Below are 18,554 nucleotides of genomic sequence, written 5' to 3'. Positions count from 1 at the left end.
TATATATATATATAGCATATATCTGGTCTTCTGAATTGAAGCTGGTCTTAGAAATATATGGCTTAAGGAAATCCCACATATAGGAAAGTAGAGGCAGGATCTCTGTGTTCACTTAGTGCCTGGTTGGGCTTGGGTCACAGGAAGGACCCTGCCTAGCACAGAGGGATTGACTTCTGATGGAGCTTCCTTCTGTATTCTCTCACCAGTCGTATCACTGTTAGTTTCTGCTGCTACTGCTAATTTTAGGCTGAGACATCTTATTTAAAGGCTTTCTCTGGTTGCCTCCTATTCTTTTTGTGTCCATTAGCTTTTGACTTAGTTATAACCCTTCATCATCTACTTCAGACGGAGCTGTCTTGCTGCTATGACCAGAAACATAAGCAGCCTCCCTGAATCTCGTATTTATTCTCTATGTCTATTGGTCTGAAAGTTTGCCTCTTGCCATTCTTGAAACGTTTCCAGACCACAGTTGTATGCAGTCTGCCTCTGCAGAGAGCACTATTCATAGCTTGGTCACCTCCCAAGTAAGCGAGTTCTCTCTGCTAGATGTTGAAGATGCAATTACAAGAGTGAACTTAATTAACTAGTTGGTGATGATGGCCCAGTCACCATGTGGCAACCTTTTTACTGCGCATTGGTGTGGCTCAAGCACACCCATCCCACTGTATGACTATATGAGCATATGAAGTCCCTGAGTTCCCTTCATTTCAGACTTCCAAGCTGCTCTCCTGCAGTGCATTCACCAGGAATGCTGCAGAAGGAAGGGCTGGCACCACACTATGCAGAGCTGACGTACAGCCCATACAGCAGAAAGCTATGTTGGAGCCCAAGAGTCCTGTTTACACCCCAGCTTGTGACAGGATTAAGTTACGAGTTGAAGACACATGGTTTTCCATAGGGGTTGAGCTGCCATCTGCCAACTGTCCAAGCACCTTTCCTGAGACATCTCTGAGAGACCTGAGCCATACATAAAGTGTGTTGAACATGCAAGATAAATGAATCCAGGTACTTGCAAATCAGAATTCCAGCAGCAAATCAACACCTTACACCAGAGAGTCCCAGCATACTGAAGACAGAATGTACTGCAGGAGGAGGAACCTGCCTCCACACTAAGAGGGTTTTCCCTTCCGTAAGAGGGTGTTTTTCACAGTTGTTCACTTTGTCTCCTACGTTGCCTTGTTCAGTATTATAACAAGGTGCAGTTCATTAATAGCAGGCACCACAGAGTGGAGGCTAGGCATAGAAGAGTTAGGGTTGGAAAGGACCTTAAGGTCATCTAGTTCCAATCCCCCTCGTATGAACCAGAATGAGGAGGAACATCCCACTCCTCCTGCAGAAATCACATCTTTGTATCTAGCAGCTAGAGAGGCAAGTACAGAGCACACCAACGCTAACCAGCCCCTTCTGCATCCCCCCTACAAGCTCTTGGTACCACAGAATTCAATGATGCTTTTTACAGCTTCAGTTTTCCCACAAAATGGGTTATCCTTCTGTTTTCTTGGAGGCCAGGAGAGGGGGCAGAGGGTTACGTCTCCTCCTACAAGGAGGAGTGGAATTACTGTATAACCCTGAACTAAAGAGTGGTCTTGAGAATACCATGTGATGTGCACAGAGGAAAGGTGGAGGAAATCCTAACTACTTGTTCACACAAAGGAGTTTGATGAATCAGGACATCTGTAACTTGTGAAAGATGCAGCTCAGTGAAATACGTCCAGTAGTTCTGCAGAGTTTGCTCCTCTAAGCAGAAAGTCTTGGGAAAAGAGATGCCCAAAGTGAGGTTTCTTGCTCAGTGACCTCCTCTGCATCCTGCACCCAGCAAACACTCCTTGCGCTTGCAAATCTACCACTTCCTTTGTAGCCCCCTTCTGTGTTTATGCAGCGTGAAGAAGGGCCTCAGGGTTTCTGAAGCTGCATTTCTTTTTATAGGTGAAACATGAAACAGGCACCATCCCATGGTCTGAGCCTGTTTGTAATTTCAGATCATACATTCCTCCCCCTCCCCATGAGCAAAGTCCTCGCAGCCCCTTTTTAGCCCTTATTAATAATAAACATGCCTGACCTCTTTCCTCCCTGTTTTCTCCTCACATTAAGGACACACCAAATCACAGTTTCAGATTTATTGTGCTCAAGGCAGGCGAGAGGGGATGCCTTAGTCCTCAGTTCTGGTTTGAGATGTTAATAGCCATCATAGATGGATTGTTCATGTGCTATAATGCAATAGCATGTGAAGATAAGAGATGGGTTTTGTCTTCCTTGCTTCCTTCTCACTTTCTCTAATGCCCATTTCTTGGAGCTGTTTGAAAACTGTTGCCTTTGTCACGGTCACCATCCCACTTTACTTAAAGGTCAGTGATAAAGGCTTGTTCCTGTCTTTTTGCTATGCTCAGGAAACTCTTTTCCTATAGTAGTTATTTCTTAATGTCCAAGTATTTATTCCAAGCAGTGTTTCAATGGCCATTTCTATAGCCGGTGTGAAAACTGCTTAATAAAAAGTAATTTTTCAACCCTTAGTGTAAGGGATCAAAACAAGGAGTTTTCAGAGCAAGGAAAACTATTTTCCTGCTGTTCTTCTGGCAGGAGCCAGCATTAGAGTAGATTTCAGTGGTTTAAGCCCTGGACTAGATAAAAGAGAAGATGAGAGAAACCTTGCAATGGTTGGAAATGAGCTGGGTCATACAGTAGGTTTTTGGCCATCTCTATTGTATCCAGTACTTGGGGTTCATCTGAACTGAAGCTGTGTAAATAGCTGATTGTTTCCATTTGCTTGCATTGCCAAAAAGGAAAAAAAAGATGGAAAATAGTTCAGATGAAGCAAAATGTTGGTTGTTTGACTCAAATTAAAATATTTAGGTAACAAACCAAATGAGCAAAATGAATTTAACTTTGTTTTTGTTCAAGAGCAACATTTTTGCTATATAAAAGGTTTGTTTTGAAGATGGTTTAGTGAAATGTTCTGGGAACATTTACCAAAACACTTAAGCAAATTTAGCATGAATCCATGAAACATTTCCATCACTCACTCTGCATAGCTCCCAATTAGTTTTCTTCTGCACAAGTTGTCTCCAAATAGTCTTTCCCAACTCCAGCCTTAACCATCCACAATTTCATTATCCCCTGCATGTTTCTGAGGTTGTCACAATTATTGCAGCTCTCTGATAACAAGTGAGTGGGTTTTGCTTGAGTAGAAGTAGACTTCCTCTGCCGTCTCGTTGTAGTCTTTGGCTCTGTTGCAGGAGTCCATATGTCTGCCATGTGGGTTATGGTTAAACATACAGCTCTCTGCTCTCATATGGCTTGTTCCCTTCCTGGGAAACCAAGTTTAGAGGCATGTGCTGTGCATGGGACAACTTATTTCTACTGGGTCTTATTGTACCAAGTCTTTACAGTCATTCCTCCTTCGACTTCCCAAGAAGAATTTTCCTTTCTTTGCCCCATCATTGACCCATCCTTTAAGTAAATCACTAAGTAAATGATGTTGGTCAGGAGGTCATCTGGTCCAACAGCCTGCTCACAGCAGGGCTAAGAGGTGATGCAAGGTATCCTACTGCTCCTAAGAAAACCTTTAGGGATACTTATATTCTACCCAGGGAGTCAGAATCAGTTACTATGGTCCAAAGAAGGAAAAGAAAGATAGCTTGGTTAGGAAGTATGGTCAGCGATGGTGTTCCTAAAGATGGGATCCCCACCCCAGTGAACACCAGCCACCTGGGGTATCTCAGCCTGGATATTGGCAGTGAAATGGAATTAAAGTAGAAGTTACTCATGTTTTCTTATGGAAGAGGATTGACTTTTGATGCCAGCATGAGGATACGTTCACAGAAACCCCGAGTATTGTTTTCTTTTCTATAGAGCCGTATGAGAGAAACGGTCCATTCACTGAAAACTAAACTAGCTCTTCTGTTCAGCTGAATTTTAACACTTCACCACCTTCATGGTTGCTGTGAGCTAGCTGAATTTAGTCTCTTCTTGCAGCTTCTGTAGAAACACAATGCTTGGGAATTTGTAGTTATCTCTCTCCTGCAGTTTCATTTCTCTCTTTAGAATCAATGTCGGGAAATACATAGTTTGTTCAGGATTGTTGTTAGAGTTAATATGACCCACTGTCTGCCAGCAGTTCAGTTCTGAATGGCGCTAGCAATGAGACTTTTTGCTGTACAATGCACTGTCTGGCACCTACCTGGGCGCTTGGCCATTGCTGTTGCCTATTTTAACTCTCTGGTGATGTGCATCCAGGGTGATCAGGGAGGAGCGGGTGTTCCAGGAGATATCGGCTTCCAAGGAGACAAGGTAATTGATTTTCTTTTCCCCATCATTTTCTTTCCCCCTTATATAGTAGTATGTGTGGCCATCAGCTTTCTCAGCTCACCTTAAGCCATGAGGAGCTGGAACTAGCTGCATCCTGCAGTCACATCACCCTGCTTGGATAGTTCTCGTTTGGGATATGCTGTGCCTTGCTAAAATTCATGTCAATATATGGTTTTGTCGTTACACATAATAGAAGTAGTTCTACTGGGGGCTTTCTGTAAAAGGGGCCATATATCACTGCTGGAATAGGAAGTGATGGGGTGGGATTGATGGGGATGGGTGTGAATGTGTGTGGTCCAGCAGCTGCAGACTCTGAGGTTTTGTCTGCTCAATGCAGCAGCTTAAACCCTGACCCAGTGAAGCACTTTATACCAGGCGTAACTTCTGAGCAGATGACTTCTCCCCTGTGACTACATGATGCTGACTTCAGCTGACTAACACCGTACTGAGCGCTGCACTGGAGCCTACATGGCTCTGAGCCACAACTAACTGCAACACTTCATGTGTACATCAGAGCTAAATTCAGCAGAAACATGTCACTATACCAGTAACTGCCCCAGCTCCTTGCAGGGCTGAGTTGAGCCCTTAGAAAGTGCTTCTCTCTCTGCTGCAGAGGAGCTGGAGAATATGTAGTTTTTGTGATGTGTTCTGAAAACCTGTGTCTCTCTCAGGGCAGCCAGGGTTTGCCTGGGGTCCCTGGGGCACGAGGGAAAGCAGGCCCCCTGGTAAGTAACCGAGCACCCTCTGCTTCCTCATCTCCCTGTCTAAAGGTTCGGTGCCCAGCTGGAAAGGCAGGGGTGTGCTGTTCTAAGCAGGAAAGCCAGGAACCAGCTCACTTTTCTCCATGTTTTCCTGATTTCTGCAGGGAAAAGTCGGTGACAAAGGTCCAGTCGGGTTTCCAGGTCCACCTGGCCCTGAGGTATGTCCCACCACCTCTTCTCACATCTTGTCTTAGGTCACTTTCGTAGCATCCTTTCTCCAGCAAGCCCACACATAAACACCTCTCTCCCACGTTTGTTTTGCCTCTGCAGCAGGAGTTACTCAATGTCTGCAACCCGCCTCCCCACAGAGAATCAGTTCTGATGAACACCCATGTGGCATCTGAGAGGCTGTTGAGATGCCTATCTCCTCTCCACACAGGAGGATTTTAGCTCTCGAGCTGTGTACAGACAGGCCCACAGAGGGTTTTGATTAGGAGGAATATGCATGGAGCTGTTGCTAATTCATACAGAAAGCAAGAGCCAAACGCTGCCTCCCACATGGGCACCCAGCCCGATGGAGAGGGGACAGCTGCCACTGCTGCTGCTCACCACACGTGAGCGCTGACACATTTACCATCCCCAAACTGGTGTGTTCTGGGGTGAGAGCCTTCACTGTTGGTGGGTAGATGGGTTGCTTTAAGACAGTGGCACACTGGGGCTCCAGAAACGCTGAGGCAGAAAGAGCTTTGCTCTGCTGTAGGATTTCCTGTTCTTTAATGAATTGAGGTCCACTGTTGTTCAAACTGGGAGATGGGGCAAACTGTCTGTCTTGTACCCTCTGACCACCCTGCACTTGGATTTCCTGATCTCCAGCTACCACTGCAAGCCTTTTTCTTCCCAATCTTCTCACGCAAGTGCTATATCTAAGAGCTTGTTCCACTCTTGTTCAGAAAGATCAGTCCCCAAAGGTTGTCTCTAACCTGGCAAACAGCATTTCACAACCTCTCCCCATGTTTCCTGTCTCTTTTTTATCCCCTTCAACAGCTTGGCAGGCACCCACTGCAAAGCAGAGCATCCTATCATTTTGCAGAGGGAAGATCTCAAGCCTAGAAAAGTCGAGGGAGCTTCCAAAAGACGTGAAAACATCTAGTGATGCACTGAAATAAAGCCCCAGACTCTCCCAGCCACTCTCTGTGGACACCGGTTTTTCTACTGACCATGTAGCTTTCTGGCCCTTTTTGTTCTTCAACTCCTTTTGCAGGGCAGAACACTCACTTCTTCAGTCTTGCATCTCACTTTCCACCCATCCTTCTCTTTTCAGCCTAAGGCTTCACTTCTCTGTTAGGGTATGATGGTACATGAGTGGGGATGAGGTAGGGAGGGTTGAGATGGGTTTGTGACCCATTCTACATCTCGTGTTTTCTGGTTTTTCCTTCTACTTTTGTCATAGATATTATTGAGGGTTTTTTCAGTTTTCCGCCATAAAATGCCAATTCCAGCAGAAAAACACTCTTCCTGCCCTTACAGGAAATATGTCATAGTGATACCTTAAATGCAGGATCAGCTTCCCCCAGCTTCATAAGCAACCAGACAACATCTTTACAATGCTTGAGAGCCACTTCCAGCACAACTGATGGTCTGTTTTCTCATCATCAGTGTTCTGGTATGTTGCTGGGTCTGGAAGGGCTCTCAGCTGAGTGCTGCCACTTAAGCAATCGTTCCTCTCTGTTGCTATTGGAAATAACCACAGATTCCTTTGTTTCCTCAGCAAAGGGCTGGTGAGTGGGAAGGAGCCACTGCCTGGCTGAAGGCAGCAGCTAATGAGCATGTCAGCACCTTTCCTAATCCCTCGCCTGCTTCCCTTTGTCGCCGAGGCGTGCAGTTGGGTTCCTCGGAGCACTGAGATTATGCGCTGACTCATAAAGATTAATTAAACCCCAAATTGCCAGTTCGAGCTGTGTGATGACAGCGAGGCCCTCGCAGCCATAAATCTGCTAAGAAGATGGACCTAAAGGGAGCTGCTGGGAAAAGGCTGCTCTTGAATCAAACTGATAGCTCTGCTCCCATCATCTTGTTCCATTCCCTTTGGAAGCGACGCGGTGGCCCACACACGGACACTGCATGCAGTGAATGTCTCTGCCCTTAGCCTTGAGTCAAAACTCTCACTGAAGCTGGCTGCCAAAGTCCATCCACGCACCCTGATCATATCTCCTTTTCTTCAGGGCTTCCCAGGTGACATTGGCCCACCAGGAGAAAATGGTCCTGAAGGCCTGAAGGTGAGTGGAGTAGAGATTGGAGCTCTCCGTGAGGTGGGAAGCAGCCAGGGAAAACAAAGTAGTGGGAAGGAGGGGGAAGAGAGAAAGCCCTGGAGGTTCCTGAAGATTGTCCCGGCCAGTGTTTCAGCTTGGTCTGTTTGGCTTGAGGCCCCTCCAAGTGCAGGGTTTTCTTTTTCTGTAACAAAATTGACATTGGATGATGTCCCGTGGCTGTGAAAGAGACTTTCTCATTTTAATTGCTCTTCTGAGCTTATGTTTCTATTTTCTGAGTATCTTTCCCTTTGGCTTTTTCTTAGGGAAAGCCAGGAGCACGAGGTTTACCTGGACAGAGAGGGCTGCCTGGACAAGAGGTGAGTGTCCTCAAACCAAACAGCAGGTTGGATGTAAGGAATAAAGTTGAATTTTGAAGATTAATGAGTTCTGAAATGGTGCCTGCAACTTGAAATCCTCCAGTGCCTCCAAATCTGGAAGCAGATGCTTGTATTCAGTGATCAGAAACCTGTGGAATAGGAACATCTCCTAAGCCATGAGCTTTGTTTCCAGTCACTGCTGGCATCTGCTGACGCTAAACTCTGCACTGGCTTTTCTTTTAAAGTCTGTTTCCCCCAAACCCACCCAGAATGGGTGTTAATGCCTTTTTCCCCTTGCCCAACCATGCCCTTGACCTAGCTTTTGCTTTCTGCACCTTTTAAGTGTGTTTTCTTCCAATTGAGACCTGCAGACTCCACGCTGTCACATAGAGCAATATCCTTTTCTAAATGCAATTGCTGTTCTTCAGAGACTCATGTGCCCCAGCATCTCAGAGCTTGCAGCTTTCTCTTATCACTTCATATGAAAACTTGAAGCTTCATTCCTGTTGTGGTCACTAAGGGACAAATTTCATTGATTTAATTGTCCTGGAGCTGCAAATACTTTATATGTACTTTAAGGTCTGAGTCCCCTCTGTTTATCCTCTTGTAACCTCAGTGAATTCAGTGTAGTTTCTTCTCCTTCAGGCCAGTGTAAGCTGTTTGCCCAGCCATGAGAGATTGTGCAAATAATACTGAGTGCACACATGGGCAGGAGCTCATTTTAATAGCACTAATAATTCTTAACTTTTTCTGGGAACTCTTTTGCTTGGTCCCTAAATGGGATTAATGCAAATTAGCTCATTTATTTGCACTGAAACAGGGGGGAAAAAATATTCCAGGCAATTTACAAAGGGAATCGAAGCCCTGCATTCCAGGTTCAGGCAGGCATGACCAAGCTGCCTTCAATTTACTCTAGTAAGTGAGTGTAAAAGTAAGACTGAAGACATGGACATGGAGTTTGACTGAAGTTTTGCTGAAGGACTTTGTAGTCTGTGTCTTTACCACTGTGGTTACCCAAGGTCAAGGTTGTGGGTTACAACTTCTTTAGAGATGGGGTGTATTGTGGGTGGTTTATCTGAGCCCATTAAGCTGGGTTCCTGACTTCCAGCCCCATCTTCAGCCTGCCAGCTCGTGCCACCAGGGCTGACCACCTAAATGAGAGCAGCCAGAGCTGTGGCTGCCAAGGGCGCTTTTCATTCCTCTCTTGGCAGTTGGATTTAGACACTTGAGATCATTTTTGTGAAGCTTAATTGAAGGTCTCCTAGAAACTGTAAATCTGATCCTATCAAATTAGAAACTGGTGCAGAGCCAAGGGGGAGGGCCGGATTCAATTGCTGCATGAGATTTTGAGATAGCTCCATCCTGCTTCATGTGTAGTCCCATTTGGAAGCAAAAAGGAAAGCTTCCCGCGGCTGCCAAATGGTCCTGTGGGAAGTTTTGTAGCACCCTTTTTGCAGGGGAAAAAGAAAAGGAAAGAGAGAAAGAGAGAAAAGAAAAGCAGACAGCTCTACAGCATTCATAACCCTGCCAAGTCAAACGAAGCAGAGTGATACGAGCATGTCCAGGGTACCCTATGGGCCATATCCAACCCTTGATAGGCCAAATCAACATGTGTTGATGTTGGTCAAATTTTGGATGGCCTTTGCTGGCAGGACTTGACTTTTGTTATTATGAAATAATATTATAAAATAATATAATATGACATATTATTGTTTTTCCTGAATGGGGAAGGCAGATGAGAAGCCCCAGAGATGCTGAGCTGCTTGCTCTGAGGTTCAGAAGGACTCAGTTGTTATTGGCAGCTGAGCACACAGCCTGTGTTTAACTGCTGCTCATGCTACAGACCTTTCATTCTCACTGCATGGTGAGTCCAGATTTTGTCACTGCTTTGCCTTTGATTTTAATTTCTTTCCACCAAAGGGAGATGAAGGACCCTTAGGACCACCCGGAGTCCCTGGTCCAGAGGTAGGTTTCAATGGTTTACTCAGTTACTATCAACTAATTATGATGCAGTTATAGTTAAATTAACATAAAGCTTCAAATCTCCTAGTCTGGGGAGAATCTGCCCTCCTAAGAAATATTGTCTTGTCCAGAGCTTGGTCCAACTGCTTGATCCAGGATGGTTGATAGTCAAGGAAGTGTCTTGCACAGGATGTTGAGTGAGACTCTGTAACTTGCTTCAAGTCTCAGACTGTGAAAATTCCTCTAATATTTAAACAGCTCATCCTCAAAATCAAGCACGTTGACTGGAAACCATCTCTGAAGCCAGCCCTGATGTTTGTTCCTTGGCTTACAGTATTTTTCATGGAGGGGAAAGCAAGCAAAAAGACCAGACAGTGAGAGAAGGCCCTTTTTGGTCTCTACATCATTCTGAACACAGTGATGTGTCACAGAAACACAGTTAGAAGAAACAAAATGAAAATTGTCATAACTGTCAGCCTGCCAGCTCAGGATTTTGTAATAGTTTATGTACATAATTGTCATCATAGAATAGTAGGATATCTTAAAAATGGGTAACTGTGCTGGGCTGCTGAGTGGATCAGAAAAGAAATGTTTTATCTTGCATTTCCTCCACTTCTATTCCTTTCTGGAGCAACATAATAAATCCAGTTTCTCCAGTGCCTGTTCTTCTAACCAAAGGGAAGGCTCAACATGAACCTTTTGTGTAATGGAATCAAACTGGAGGGTCAGGAATGGGCTGAAGCTTGAAGTAGCTCTCTAGGCATGTTCCCCGTAGATCCAGCCTGGTGTCACTCAAGACAGTGCTTTCCTCTTGTGTTGCCTTGGGCTGCTGCACCTCCAGCACCCTGGATTCACAGGATGCTTGTAAGCTGCACCATATAGACTGACAGACACACTGCTGTGACCCAGGGCAGCTGCAAGCTTCTGGTGTTTATTGGTTTTCCATGTATTTCAGGGTCGATCTGGCCGGAAAGGATTTCCAGGAAGACCTGGTCCTGATGGTCCGAAGGTGAGGAATGAGTTTATTCATGGTCAGGGAACCTGTGGGTGGAAGGGGATGAAATGAAGAGGGAAATACCTTTTCTCACCTTTACCATGCTCCAAATCTAGGGTATTCATTCCAGAAAGGACAAGAGAAATTGAGGATTTCTCCCAGATTTTGGGGTCTCAGCTTCTGCTTGGTTTTCTCAGCAAAATGAATGATGGTGCATTTTAAGCCATGTGCTTTATTATAAACAAGCGTGTTCCTCCTTTGATATTAACCAGCTCCATCATCTCATCTTATTTTCCATTGTTTCTCCATGTTTTTGTTCTCAAACAACTCACATCACCCCTATTATTCCCTGGGAGCTATCCCAGGGCAGTCCACTCCACAAACCCACACTCAAAATGGAAGAGAAAACCCCCCAAAACAAGCTCTCCAAACAGTAAATAGCACAGATGTGGTCTGGCAGCACATCTGGAGTATCTGCCCACCGAGAAAATACAGCTGCCATCACCCAGAGATAATGCTGCTTAGCGGTGAGTCTGGCCTCTGGGTGGCCTGTCCAGGGGCACTCCGATGGTCATCAAGTGCCCTTATCCCTGGATTTCTCCTCCTGGTTTTCTCTTTTCCACCCTCATTTTTATCATTCTCTGAATATCTCTCATCCTGCACTGTGATTTGTCTTGTGCGCAGGGTCTTTCTGTGGTTTTCATGTGGATGCTCCATGTAATGTGCCTATATGTGAGATTTATCAAGAACAGAATTGCTTGGGAACATTTGGGTTGTCTTTTATTCTTGTGACACTTCCACTAGCAGGTGAATTTCCTCAGGTCCCCTCGCCTCTGTCATTCACGACCCTATGGTGGCTCTACTTTTGCTTTCCCAAGATGTTCCTCAAATCCTCTGGTTAATCAGAGTCCTTTCCCATTCTCTTATTCCTGATGTGTTTCTGTCTTTCTGCTTTACTTAGTCTTTCGGATTCAAAATGTAATGGGTCAGAAACACCCCAACTTCAGGAGCATCCCTGATGAGAACTGATGCCTTATTAAACATGGGGATAAAGCAATCAGGCCGTGCCACAGGGAAGTAGACAGCTTATGCCTCAATGTCTGAGCTTGGGTTCTGAGTGCAGGTTATTTTGCCACAGCAGGACCAGCTGCATTTAGGGCATTTCAGAACAGCAAGTGCTCCTTGCTTTGGATCATCTTTAGATCACAGCTGGTTTTGTAAGATGTTGTTTCTTGCAGGTTTTCCATGATTCACCCAAAAATTATAGGTGTACAAAGAACCATGTTGTGCTGAAGGTCTGCCCCAGGTAACCTGTGTGCCTTGTCTCTCCTTGTCCTGCAGGGTGAGCCAGGAAACCGTGGCCGACCAGGGAAGGTTGGTGAGCAGGTAAACTCTTTGTTTTCCTTGTCTGTTTGCCAGTTTCCAATGTACAATGTCTCCCAGGTGACCAGAGTGCAGGCAGAGGACTGTGGCCAGGGGTTTCTTGTCACCTCAATCCTGTCTATAGTCGTGGTGCTCCAGTGGGGTGTTCTTAGTCTGCGTGAAGCTCTTGATGAACAACACTGACAGTGACCATAGTGTCTGCTTTAAACTGGAGGGTTTCCCATAGGCACAGTGATAAAGTCACAGCTCAGGTGGATGTGCTGTCAGTACTAACAGCAGTACAGCCCATACAGCCAGTCGTGCTTCTCCAGAGGGCAAAGCCATGGTCAGGAAAGAGATTGTGGATTTCTGTGCATTCCTCTTATGCCTAAAAGGGCAATTTCAAGCTTTTGCCTATGCAAGTTTTAAGGGTAGGATCCTCTGCTTTGGATGCTTTGACTCCCACTGGATTTTTCTGGGAGCAAGGATGATAGCTGCTGAAGAAACCAGACCCTATGGAAGAGAAGCACTGAGCAGCATTTCATTGTATAGAAAAGAGAGCATCCTGCTGGGGTAGCAGGGGACATGCATCATCCCTTCAGGCTCCAGGGGAACCACAGGCATCAGGGAAAAAGAAGCAATGTTCCCACGTGATTGAAACCAACCAACTTGTCCACCATCAACCCTGAAATTACAGCCACAGAGCCTCCAACTTGTTCTGTGTGTTCCTACATGACCATACCAAGCTGGCAGCAGCAGCCGGCCCTGGCAAACAGGGCTTTGCTTCTTAGCACAGCTGTGCTCCCAGTATTTTCCCTGCATATGGTCAATGAGTTTGGTGTGGTTTGGTTTGGTTTGGATTAGCTTGCCCCAGCCTTTCTGGGTCTTCTTTCCCCTCTATGCAACAGCTGGGGGTTGCTTCATCCATGGGTTTCTGACCAAGCAAGTCCAAATAACCAAGGTGGATCCTTTTCAAACACCAGCATTCTGATGAGTCCCAGTATATATATATGTGTATATATATATATGTATGTATGTATGTATATGTGTGTATATATATGTACATATAAAATATATATATGTATGTATATATTTTGTATATATTATATATAAAGGATAGTTATTTCCATTTGAAAATTAGAGCTGTTCCTATATGATGGTTAATAATTTACTCCATGAACAACTGAAGAAGCAAAGTTGTTCCACACATTTGAGTTTACCAGATTTATCAGATCAGATTTATCTGCAGCTTTATCAGATTCTGCACTATCTCAGGCAACACCTACCAGTGCTCTGTGCCCCAATTTCCCCTTCTGTGGAAGGCACAAGACAGCTCTGAGCAGTGCTTTGCACAACTCCTCCTGTTCTTGGGTGGATGCTGCTGTATTATAGTTCCAAACAAACATTTAGAAGTGCTTGGGGAGCCTGAATAAGATGCTGTGCTCCAAGGACAAAGCATCATTAGGAGTATTAGTCTTTAACATCCCACAGGACTGACCTTGGATGAAAACTGTAGGCGCTGCTCACCCAAAGGAAAACACAGCTGGCCTCTGCCAGCACCGAGACCAGCACAGGGGTATGAAAGGTGCCTGTATTATTCTTACTCAATTAGTCTCTGTCTAGAAATATCACATAGAAAGAGTTTCCATTTCCACACCAGTCAAGTCATTAGAACAAAAATGTCACACCACGTTAGTGAGAAATAACCTCCTTTCCCATCACACCTTCTCTGAAACAGGGCTGGAGTGTTGGGGTTTCATTCCTTCCTTCCCACCCTGAGCTTCAGTGTTGGGGCTGGGTTGGTTTTCTGCAGGGCTCTAAGAGGTTGGGCTATACCCAGGTCACTTGGCACTAAAAGGCAACTTCACCTCACCCCTGTTTTCTCTTGTGGAGACCTTGATGTTGTCTATCCCATGGGCACAACAGGAGTGGTCAAACTTCAGACTTGTTCAGCGCTCCATATGGGTTCCATCTGAGTGGAAACCCTCTGCACTGGCAGCATCCACCTCATTGGAGCTCTCTTCCCTTTCTTACAGACATGTATTTAGGCAAATAGGGGAGTTTCTGTAAGGTTTCCACTGACACTTGAGCTGTCATTGGAAATATGAGGGTTTAAGCCACAGGGCAGCCCCTGGTGTGTTGTTTTTCCATTGCAAGGACACTGACTCAGGAAGTTCATTCATAAGATGCTTGTTGCCTGGAAGGCAATATGCTGGAAGGGTTCCAGCTGCTGGACTCCCCTGTACCCTAGAAATGTGTGATTTAACCCTTCCTTGCCAGTAGATGGAGGCAGAAGAATATGAAGAATACAGAGCCCCTGGCCCAGGCCACCAACCTTCCTGTCCCAGAGCTGGGCATGCAGGACGATGGCACCAAAATGTCCATGTTGAAGGTCAGACAGCTCTGCAGGAGAAGCAACACCCTGCAGCAGACAGCATAGCAGACTGGAAGGGTGCCACAAGCCCATGGACCCCCCTGCTCTGCACTAGGGACTGAAAATACCAATGAAGAGTTGTGACAGAGGCTATAGTTGAGCTACGTCCTTAATGGGAATGGGGACTATACCAGGAACAGCTTTTTCAATCCCTCCTCCTGTAGAAGTGTCAGCCCTGAATAGCAATGTTAGGGCCAGCCATGCACCCATCACACTATGCTAGGAAGGGTTCTTACTCCATGGGTGTCTCTTCTTTGAAGCATGCTAACCCAGTACCAGATATTAGCCTAAATATGTCAAAGGAAATCAGCCCCATCGGTTCTCTCCTAGACATTTCCTTGTACTGCTCTTACAAAGGAGGCATGTGCTGCAATGTCAGTTTTACAGGTGAGGTCTGGCATGTGGAGATACAGATTGACTTGACCAAGGTCAAATAGATCACCAAGAACTGAGCAGGGGATTGCACTGATTTTTCCCACCTCTTCGAGCAGCACCTTTCCCAATGCATTTACCTTCCCCTCCAGAGCATCTTCCTGATGCCAACCTCTCATTCAGGGATTTATGGGCACCGTAGTGAATGCAGCCTCTTTGATGTGACTGGGTGTTTTGCCAGCATGTCTCGCTCCCAAGAGGGCAGTGGAACCCAATATGGCCCCGCATTAGGGCTGAGCCCGGTGCAGAGGGGGTTAAACCACATGGCTTTTCTTTGCGGGTCAGGGCGTCCTCCCTTAAACTGTGATATTTACTGTGTTACTTTCCCTTTCTTTCATCTGAATGGGAGGATTGTACATTTACTCCCTCCCGTCCTTTGTCTCGGGTTTGTTTTGTTTTGAGTTCTAGCGAACCAGTAACACAGAAAGGGCCATGATCAGTTCCTGCTGGGAGCGACTGGCAGTCCCGTCCCTGGGAGACCCTGCTCATGCTGGGCTCGCCTTTCACTTGTTGCTCTCAAATGGGCTATGATTTATGCAAGGCTTCATTGCTGACTTGCTCTCTGTTGATGCAGCCAAGACAGGGGGGAGCTTAATTATGACAGGGCTGGACAATAAATGGGGAAAGCCAGACAGGAGTTAGGAATTACAACCCACCAGTCCCCCACTTTTCCGTCCCTCCAAGCCCCCAGCGACTGCTTAACAATCTCCATCCCTTTTCCGCCGTGCCCTTGGCTGGGGAATACAGCAAACTGTGACATGCTGAACTCCTTGTCTAATACAAATGTTTTACATTCTTTCCTGTATACTGTGGGCCTTTATCCGGGCAGCCACCGCTGCTGGGACTTCACGTGCATCATTAGACACACTGCCTGGGGTCGTGTTCGATGCAGGGCTTCTTTTCAGTCCTGGGAACCTGGGACAAATATGTTATGCCGCAGCCATCTTAGTGTCATGGCCACAATTCATGTCTTCTTTCATGTAATACTTGCCACTAGTGGCTTTTCTGGTTCTTAAAACCTAAATCTTTTGCTGCTTGTGTTCCCTTTAGTGTCTATTCCATTTTGGCTAGTGAAGAATATCATTATCAGACTCCTCCAGTTGTTTCATGTACTCCAAGTAATTTACTGAGATTTATTTTGCCTGGACGTATCTGTCTCAATTTGTGTCTGCTCGCAGACACAGCAATGTTAGTTCATTTAGCCGAGGGCAGACAGTATTGGCTGCAAACACTACAGAGCTACTGTGCTGGATGCTTGGCCACGTCACAGGGTCCTTGTTCTGCTGTATCACTTTGGTCCCTACCCTTCATGACACACCACGGGATGCTCCTCTTGCTGGGTACATCGGGGACATCTTCCCTTGAGCAGAAACACGATGCATGGAAAATGCAGGCAGCCTTTTCCCTGGTTTGGGAGTGAAAACCAAGCCAGAAATGTCACTGAGCTCCTCTTCCATCCTGACATTTATCCATGCCTCAGGTGCATGTTTGCTTCTACCCGGCTTGTGCTGGCACTGGTGGGTTTCTGCACAAGCTGTGATAACAAATGGCACTTGTGTGACAGAAGAGGGGTCTCAGGAGGGTGTTGGGTTTGCGGGCTGCTTGGCATGATGCAACCAGCTCTCCGCAAGCCATCTGCAAACCTCACTGAGTTGTCTGCGAAGCACAACCAGGACATCTCAGACTCCTTAGAGACTTTTTAGGGTGGGAGCTGATGCTGCTGTGGATGGATTGAAACAGTCTTGTTCTGAATGGTGACATTTGCTCCAAGAGTAGGGATCTCTCTCCTGCAGGGGCTGACCCAAGTAACCCAGAAATATCTCAGAGAGCATCTTCCCAGGGAGAGAGTTGTGCATGTTTTCTGGTAAATTGGAAATGAAGGAACAGATTTATTCTTTATTATCTTATCTTAGCCTAGCAGTGTGTTTCCTTGTTTCACCTCATTGCTTTGCCATTCTCTCTCTGCCTTCTTCGTGGCATTGAGCTACAGGAAAACATCAGTAACTGGATAGTTATGTTTCTGCACTTGTGCCTAATTGAATGGATAATTGATCCAGCAGCCTTCAGCAATGCCACCCAGTGGCAACCTTGCATGTGTAGATACTGTGAGTTTGCCACTTCTCCCTTGGGTTCCTGCATTGGCCAACCTGCTGCTGAGCCCAGGACCACCGTGCTCCCACGACTCTATTGCCCTTGCAGCCTGGCTGCAGTGGCGCTCTGTGCTCTGGGACTGCTTCAGCTTCAGACACAGCAGAGACCATTGCAGTGCTGATGTCAGAAGGGTTGGTGCCATCAAGCCCCTGGCGGGATAGCAGAGCTTTCCCGGTGGTAGCTGTCTTCCCATGGTTAAGCATTTCCATCATGGCACAGTGACACGCTGCTTTCCTGGGACATCACCTCTGGATGAATTTCTAACACGAGCATCTAACTCCAGGCTCTGACCTTCCTGCAGAGCTCTCTGCCTTCTCTCATGAGTTTTTCCAAGCTCTTTTCACCTGGATATTGCTCCGATGCAGAGTGTGACGAGAGCTGTTCCAAGCAGAGAGTGTGTGGCTGCTTCTACAAGAGGCGAAGCCTGCTGAGCATCCAAGTGAGAGATGCTTTTGTTAAGCTCATCAGCATGCCTCACTGAGGAGCTCCTGTCTCCAGTGATGTTCAAAGGATGACATTTAATTGCACCGTGTGAGGAATGTTAATGCATGAAGTCTCTCAGTGTTTGGAGTCATCATCAGAAGCTATTCCCTCTAAAAGTCATTGGAGAGTGACCCACGTCATGTTTTATGTCTCTGAAAGGGTCTGATGAGCCTCACACATACAGGAAGAGCAATGAGGCTGGTTATTTTGTGCTACAGCTTTACGCTGTGAGCATAACTCCATGGACAGAGAGAGGTTTTGGTGGCAGGAGGAGTTGCACAGCCTGTGAGTAGGCTGCTCGTGGTGCCAGATGCTCCTGTAGCTGGGTGGCATCACTTCACCCTGTCAGTGCACAGACGGAAACACAACCACAGCGATGCACAGGCTGCAGAGAGCTCCACACACATCAGGCCAGCTGGGGATGGAAAAGCAACGAACCACGAGTACAGAGAGAGAGCGTTTTGCTTCTTTTCTTGCTGTTCCCTAAGAAAGGAGATTGCAGGGTGAAAAGTGCTCCCTTTTCTGACCCCAGAAGTTGCCTTGTTAGTGTAGCTGATTCTCCCGTTGTGTTGGTTGATGGTGAATGCTTTCTTGAGTGTGTCATTTGAAAACCTCCTTGACGTTGAAGTGAAAAGGTAAGATGCATTTGCACAGAGGAACTTGGCAGTTTATTAAGAAGATTTCAGATTATTCTAAAAGAGAGGAAGAGGAGGATAATACCACTGGAGAATCCGTCTCCTGCCTCTCACTTGCTCAGCAGCCGTGACTATTGCCTAAAATCAAACAAGCTGAATCATCGCTTCATTTGATACCACCTATGCAATGGTGAGCAGGTTATGAAGTGTTTCAACAGGAGATGAATCCCGTTAGTTACAGACTCATAGGAGGAATTAAATATCTATCTCCCAATGGCCCTTGCTGGGACTAGGGATGAGGCCATGAGATTCATGCAGAGAACATCTACCGTGGCAGAGAGGGCAGTCTCTCGCATCCAGAAACCCACTAAAGCTGATGGGGAGGCTGCTGCATTTCCATTCTCGGGAATCTTAGCTTGAGATTGCATCTGTTTCCATCTTCCTAATTAAAAGCAGTTCTGTTTGTTTC

General features: G+C 46.2%; 1 protein-coding gene across 1 annotated transcript in view; it reads left to right on the top strand.

The window, feature by feature from the left end:
* Positions 1–4,233: 4,233 nt before the first annotated feature.
* Positions 4,234–18,554, top strand: part of LOC104407603 (collagen alpha-1(XXVII) chain-like) — a gene marked incomplete at its 5' end in the record, with an annotated part of 74,032 nt that continues 59,711 nt past the window's right edge. Inside the window, 7 exons of the mRNA XM_010016964.1 lie at positions 4,234–4,287; positions 4,977–5,030; positions 5,171–5,224; positions 7,579–7,632; positions 10,550–10,603; positions 11,930–11,962; positions 14,234–14,342. Coding sequence (XP_010015266.1) covers positions 4,234–4,287; positions 4,977–5,030; positions 5,171–5,224; positions 7,579–7,632; positions 10,550–10,603; positions 11,930–11,962; positions 14,234–14,342 — 412 coding nt within the window. The remainder of the gene's footprint in view (positions 4,288–4,976; positions 5,031–5,170; positions 5,225–7,578; positions 7,633–10,549; positions 10,604–11,929; positions 11,963–14,233; positions 14,343–18,554) is intronic.

The sequence above is a fragment of the Nestor notabilis genome, unplaced genomic scaffold (assembly GCF_000696875.1).
Source record: "Nestor notabilis isolate BGI_N333 unplaced genomic scaffold, ASM69687v1 scaffold8570, whole genome shotgun sequence".
NCBI lineage: Eukaryota > Metazoa > Chordata > Aves > Psittaciformes > Psittacidae > Nestor > Nestor notabilis.
Note: the sequence above shows the minus strand (reverse complement) of the source record. Positions and strands in the feature narration are given on the sequence as shown.